Genomic DNA, 7,111 nt, shown 5'->3' with positions numbered 1-7,111 from the left:
TGTCCAGGCGGGTCACGAATTACCTTTCATTTTTAAAAAACTTAGGAAGCCGGGCTCAGTGGCTCAGCCTGTAATCCCAGCGCTTTGGGATTGCCTGAGTGCTCAGGTTCGAGACCCGCCTGGGCAACTTGGCGAGACCTCATCTCTACGCTAAATAAAAAAAAAATTAGCCAGGTATGGTAGCGCATGCTTGTATTTCCAGTTACTTGGAAGGCTGAGGCGGAAGGATCACCTGAGCCCAGCAGATCGAGGCTGCAGTGGCCATGAGTGTGCCACTGCCCTCCGATCTGGGCAATGGAGTGAGACTCCAACTTAAAAAAAAAAAGAAAAGAAAAGAAAAGAGGGAGAGTGAAAAACTAAGTTAAAACTACACAAAATAGCACAGTATTAAAAAACATAAGTAGCCGGGCTCGCTGGCTCAGCCTGTAATCCCGCGCCTTGAGAGGCTGAGGTGAGTGGATTGCCTGAGCCTGCGGGTTTGAGACCTGCCTGGGTAACTTGGCAAGACCTCATCTCTACAATAAATAAAACAAAAAAATCAGCCGGGTGTGGTAGCACGCGCCTGTAGTTCCAGCTACTTGGAAGGCTGAGGCGGAAGGATCGCCGGAGCCCAGCAGGTTGAGGCTGCGGAGCGGCCACTGCACTCCAGTCTGGGCGACAGAGTGAGACTCCAACTCAAAAACAAAATAGAAAACTTTATCATAAGATGTATGTATCTTACCTTACTTGGAATGATTAAAATTATCAAAAGACAATTTACAAGATTTTTGTCTTTGATTGCCATAAATTTTTAAAATTTTCTTTGTCAGGTACTGGTTGTTAATTCCCAAGGAGAAATTTCACGGTTGAGCACGAAAAAGGAAGTGGTCATGAAAGGAAACATCAACAATTACTTTAAACTGGGTCAAGAAGGGAAGTATCGCGTCTACCACAATCAGTACTCCACCAACTCATTTGCTTTGAATAAGCACCAGCACAGAGAAGATCATGATAAAAGAAGGCATCTTGCACATAAATTCTGTCTGACTCCAGCAGGAGAGTTCAAGTGGAATGGTTCTGTCCATGGGTCCAAAGTTCTCACCATATCTACTCTGAGACTGACTATCACCCAACTAGAAAACAACATCCCTTCTTCCTTTCTTCATCCCAATTGGGCTTCACACAGGTAATAGAAACTAATTTTAATTTATTGCTGTAAATGTACTGAATTAAAAATGATTACTGGAGTTGGACACTTTCAAATGTCATTACCAATGAATTGAACTAAGTCAGTTTGGTCAGCAGACAGTGAGGAAGTTAGAGGTACGAGTGTCTTTCTAGGTTGCTGAAGCAGCATGACCATTTGGAAGATCTTGAGGAAGCAGAGTCTTTGTCCTTGGAATTAAGTGGAGGCCAGACTAAGTTCCAGAACACGGTGGAAAGTTTAAGGAGTTAGAGGACTTAATGACCTCTGGAGCTCCTTCCATTGCTTAAAACTTATGACTGCGTATTGTGCAGACTTTACAGTAGCAGGACATTGGTACTGTTTAGCCTAGATGCATGGGCACTGTAGGATAGAGTCACCATAAACTGCAGCTACTGTGCTTTTGATTCAGCCAAGTGAATGGCTTTCGTTTTTTTCTGAAATGTAGGGCAAATTGGATCAAGGCAGTTCAGATGTGCAGCAAACCCAGAGAATTTGCCCTGGCTTTAGCGATTTTGGAGTGTGCGGTTAAACCAGTCGTGATGCTGCCAATATGGCGGGAGTCTTTGGGGCATACCAGGTGAGTGAGCCCTGAGCCTTGGGAGTGATGGGTGCGCGGCTCCCGTTTGAAATTCTGATCTGCTAATAGTGATGAAGATTAATAGGCCAAGAGACCTTGCCACAGATTTCACTCTTGTCCTCGTTTTCCTCCTAAGGGCTAGCATGAGCGAACATGAGTTATTTTGTGTGATGTGGGATTGTGATGAAAATCGAAAGAGATCCGATGTATAAAAATTGAAGACATTTTCTACAGTAGATCTCATTTTCATTGACTAGAAAGCGCTCACATTTCTTAGTACTTATTCTAGAATGTTCCAGTGCTCACGTTTCTGAGTGTTTTAAGTTGGAGTCTCACTAGGTCTCCTAGGCTGGAGTGCAGTGGCGTACTCATAGCCGTGGCAGCTTCGACCTGATGGACTCCAGCAATCCTTTCGCCTCAGCCTTCTAAGTAGCCGGAGCTACAGGCATGTGCTACTACGCCCGGCTAATTTTTGATTTATTGTAGAGTCAGGGTCTCACCAAGTTGTCCGGACTGGTCTCGAACCCGCGGGCTCAGGCAATCTACTTGTCTCGGCCTTCCAAAGTGCTGGGATTATAGACTGAGGTACCGAGCACAGCCAGAAAATCTCTTTTTTAATATTTAATATGATGAAGAGGTGAGACCAACTAGGACATTCTGAATTTCTGGGAAATTAGAGACCATGATTCAGGAAAATTAAAATTCATAATGGGATTTCCACTTCTGGCAGTACTTTGGTCAGCTAGATGACTTATAAACTTCTGAGACTTGATCCTAAGGAAACACATAGAAATTTAAACAAATATTTCATGATGAAGTTTTTTTATTGTGGTTTTTAATAGTAAAGCGTTAAGAACAATCTAAAAATATCTAACAGCAGAATCTTTTAAAGATAATGGTAAGCCGGGTGTGGTGGCTCATGTCTGTAATCTCAGCATTTTGGGAGATAGACACGAGGCTATTGCCTGAGACCAGCTTGGGCAACTTGGCAAGACCTTGTCTCTACAATAAATCAAAAAATTAGCATTACAGCATGTGCCTGTAGTTCCAGCTACTTGGAAGGCTGAGGCAAAAGGATCCCCTGAACCCACTAGGTTGAGGCCACAGTGGCCATGAGCGTGCCACTGCCCTTCAGCCTGGGCAACAGAGTGAGACTCTGACTCAAAAAAAAAAAAAATACAATACGATAAATTAGAGTTGTTCCTGTACATAAACCATGTATAGGAAGGCTTAATGCCCGATTTTCTTCTGTTAATATACAAGTTAATGTCAGTAGCATCAGAAATCACGGTGGTTTTCTGTGAAATTTGACAAGATGATTAAAAAATTCATATGGAAAGGGTCAATAGTGGAAAAGATAAATTTGAAGTCTATCTTGAAGCACAAGATAGACTTGCCCTCCCCTATAGAAAGACTTCTTCTAAAGCTGTGATACTGGGTGCAGATGCAAGGACAGAAGAGACCAGTGGTACTGAGCAGAGTCCAGAAAGTGCGCGGCCCTTGTAGGAAGTGCATGTGTGGTCAAGGTCGTAACGGGTGATGGGCAGTTAGATATCCGTCCGGCGGAAGCTGCGCTTCTGTCTTTGCACCGTGCACAGACCTCACTGTCAGGTAGTGCTAGTCCTAGATGGGAAACGTGAATCTTTAAGACCCAAGTTGAAAGTGACGTTTAGCTTTGTGACCCTGAAGCTTGTTCCTCCCCCTCTCTCCCTCTCCAGTTCCTGTTCTTCCCCTTCCTTCCTTGTCTTCCTCATGCCTTTCCTTCCTTGCAAACAGCCTTTCTGCTCTCTTTTTGTTGTTGTTGTTCCGAGTTGGAGTCTCATTCTGTTGTCCCAGCTGGAGCGCAGTGGCACACTCATGGCCACCACACCCTCAACCTGCTGGGCTCAGTTAATCCTTCCACCTCAGCCCTCCAAGTAGCTGCAACCACAGGCGCGTGCCCCCATGCCCAACTAATTTTTTGATTTATTGTAGCAACAGGGTCTCGCCATGTTGCCCAGGCTGGTCTCAAATTCATAGGCTCAGGCAGTCCTCTCACCTCTGCCTCCCAAAGTGCTGAGGTGACAGGTGTGAGCCACCGCGTCCAACTTCTGCTCTCTTTTGTTGGGTTGTTTTTTTCCTTCCTAATTCACTCAGTGTCTCCTGAGACTAACGTCGATGGGTTTGCGTCTTGCATTTATGAGCATGTTCCCTGTCAGACATGCTGCAGGTGGCGCTCCTTGGTGTGTTTAAGCAGTGAAACATAGGTAAGATGTGTGTAACATACCAGCTGTCACGGGGGTTCATGAAATGAGCATCTGCAAGCGTGCTGACTCAGAACCAGGTGCGTGCGCGTTGGGGCCTCCCTTCTCACACACGTCTCCTGGCCTTGCTGAGAGGCAGCCCTGCTTGCAAGTGTGTATTTATTATGCCTCTCCTTCTCCTGTCTACTTTTACCACGTTTGTATATTTCTGGTGTTTTTGAGCTTTATGGCAATGTATTATCCCAAAAGACTGATTCGTGGACTAGTTGAAGATATTGTTTATGGTACTGTAATAAAAACGTTTAGTATATCCATAATATATTCAAAAATGTCCACAGTTCAAAATGAAAACAAATCAAACAATTTTCTTGGGATAATAGTCAAAGATACAAACACACCAAACTAAGATAAACATATTTTGATGTGACACCAATAGCCAAGACCCAAAGATGAAAAAGATGGTTGACTTCCCTGGTAAGTTGGGAAATGCACGTTAAAACCAGGGGCTGTTTACCATTTCACATCTGTTAGATGGTCAAGGTTTCAAATAATAATGACAAAGATGATGTAATGGGAAGAAAACTGTGATATGTTTGTGATAAGTGAGCATTGGTGTATTGGTTGCTGCATCCTTTTTTAGAGAATAGTTCGTAGAAACAAAGTTAAAAATGGAATTCTACTCCTACCCAAAACTGTACATGAGAACACACGTAGAAGACTGTTCTTTATAATATTATGTCATGGCGGTGAAATTTGGAAATAGCCCCTGAATGCCCCTAGTGAGTTGTGTTTGAATTGCGGTACCGTCCTGTAAGGGACTGCTGTCTAGCAGCAAGAAACAAGCAGAGCATCAAGTGTTGAGGAGATTGATGCTGACAAGTGTACAGTGAAAGGATACACGGTGAAGACAGTCCCATCGCTGCAGATACACTTGAGGTATAAAGGTTAGAAGCATGCCTACACATTTTTGGTGGGAGGCCAATGCAGGATGACTGCTTAAGCTCAGAAGTTCAAAACATTCCTGGGCAACATAGCGAAACCTCACTCAGCAAAAATACGAAAATTAGGTGGGCGTAGTGGCTTGCTCCTGCAGTCCCAGCTTCTTGGGAGACTGAGGCAGGAGGTTCCCTTAAGCCCAAGAGGTCAAGGCTGCAGTGAGCTATGATTGCATCACTGCACTCCAGCCTGAGTAAAAAAATATATGTATACATGTGTGTATGTGTATATTAGATAAAAAGAAATATATGAAGTCCGTTTTTCTTTTTTGAGTCAGAGTCTTACTCTGATGCCCGGTCTGGAGTGCAGTGGCATGCTCACAGCCATGCAGCCGCGACCTGCTGGGCTCAGGCGATCCTTCCACCTCAGCCTTCCAAGTAGCTGGAACCACAGGCATGCACCACCACGCCCCCCTCATTTTTTGATTTATTGTGGAGATGAGGTCTCGCCAAGTAGCCCAGACAGTTCTTGAACCCGTGGGCTCAGGCAGTCCTCTCACCCTGGCCTCCCAAAGTGCTGGGATTATAGGTGTGAACTACCACGTCCAGCCTGTGTTTTTTGTTTGTTTTTTTGTTTTTGTGAAGATGTGTAGATGTATTTCAAAATAAAACATCATGCTTTTTGGTGAACTCCTTGAAGTATTCCCATTATCATTCAGATATTAACTATGGCAAAGGTATCCACTTTCACTGTTATATTTTAACTTTTTCTAAAAGTAGTAGCCAGTGCAACTTGCCAGGAAAAATAACACACACAAATATTGGCAAGATAGGGGCACAAATACTGTAGGCAGTTGATCTAATTATGTGCTTATGAAACTCAAGAATTGACTGAAAAGCTATCAGAAACAATGTGAAAATTAAAATGAGTGGCATACTGAAGGATAGCTTTTGTGTGTGCAGACATGAACCATGTAGAAAATATCATGAGTAGTTTAAGATAAAATAACATGTCAGGCCGGGCGTGGTGGCTCACATCTATAATCCCAAGACTTTGGAATGCGGAGACAGGAGTATTGCTTGAGCTCAGAAATTCAAGACCAGCCTAGGCAACCTAGTGAGATATCAACTCTACAAAAATAATCATAAAAATTAGCCGGGCATGGTGGCATGTGCCTTGAGTCCCAGCTCCTCGGGAGGCTGAAATAGGAGGATCACCTGAGCCCAGGAGTTGAGGCCATGGTGAGCCGTGATTGTGCCATTGCATGCCAGACTGGATAACAGAACAAGACCTTGTCTGAAAAACAAAAACCAAACATTAAATAAGCACATATAACTTTGTTCCCCGCTCAACTCTGCCAAAACTCTGCCATAGGGATTTCTTAAGTTATAATCCCATGGAGACTGGGAAAGAGCAGAAAAGACAGTGCCTGTGCCTGTGTGGAAGCTGTCGTGCAGGTGGACACAGGGTGTCCTCCCCAGAAGGCCAGGGCCCCATCAGGAGGGGCTCGGCAGATCTTCCCGCCGCAGCCTGGAACCCTCTCAGGCTACACAAGCTGGAGGTGGCGTGGCCACACTGGCGTGCGGCACTGATGTGTGCCGGCTCTTCGGCGCGGGCCCCGCCCTTGCTTCTGCCCTCGCTCATTTCCCCCAGAGTCAGAGCCTGCTGAGAGCTGCAGCCTGAGGGGACCTGAGACAAGTCTGTGTTTTCCTGGGAGCCTTCTTTCATAGAGACAGGAGTGCTCTTTTGCTCACACAGCTAGCTTCATGCTTGCTGCTGAGTCTTACCAGCCCAACATCACATTGCTTGGGATACTTACATAGGTGGTGACAGTGTAGTGAAAAGCAAGGGAGTGCTTAACACAGAAGCCAGGGTCATGATTAAATGACTACCAGCAGGTGGGACACACAGGCTTCTGATACACCTGCTTTCTCTTTTTTTTGAGGCGTAGTCTTAGCTGTCACCTCGGCTGGAGTGTAGTGGTGCAGTCATGGCTCCCTGCGGCCCTGCCCTCAATCAAACCATCCTCCTGCCTGAGCCTCTTCGGAAGATGGGATTACAGGCACACAGCACCACGCTCTGCTGATTTGTGTTTTTCCTTTAGGGATGGGGTTGCACTGTGTTGCCCAGGCTGGTCTTGAACTCCTGGCCTCAAGCCATCCTTCTGTC

General features: G+C 45.2%; 1 protein-coding gene across 1 annotated transcript in view; it reads left to right on the top strand.

The window, feature by feature from the left end:
* Positions 1–7,111, top strand: part of BPTF (bromodomain PHD finger transcription factor) — a 115,614-nt gene that overhangs the window by 46,473 nt on the left and 62,030 nt on the right. The window contains exons 7-8 of the mRNA XM_021708068.1: positions 810–1,165; positions 1,632–1,763. Of these exons, the coding sequence (XP_021563743.1) occupies positions 810–1,165; positions 1,632–1,763 (488 nt within the window). The remainder of the gene's footprint in view (positions 1–809; positions 1,166–1,631; positions 1,764–7,111) is intronic.

The sequence above is a fragment of the Carlito syrichta genome, unplaced genomic scaffold, assembly GCF_000164805.1.
Source record: "Carlito syrichta isolate Samal-C Ts95f unplaced genomic scaffold, Tarsius_syrichta-2.0.1 Scaffold130550, whole genome shotgun sequence".
NCBI classification, from domain to species: Eukaryota; Metazoa; Chordata; class Mammalia; order Primates; family Tarsiidae; genus Carlito; species Carlito syrichta.
Note: the sequence above shows the minus strand (reverse complement) of the source record. Positions and strands in the feature narration are given on the sequence as shown.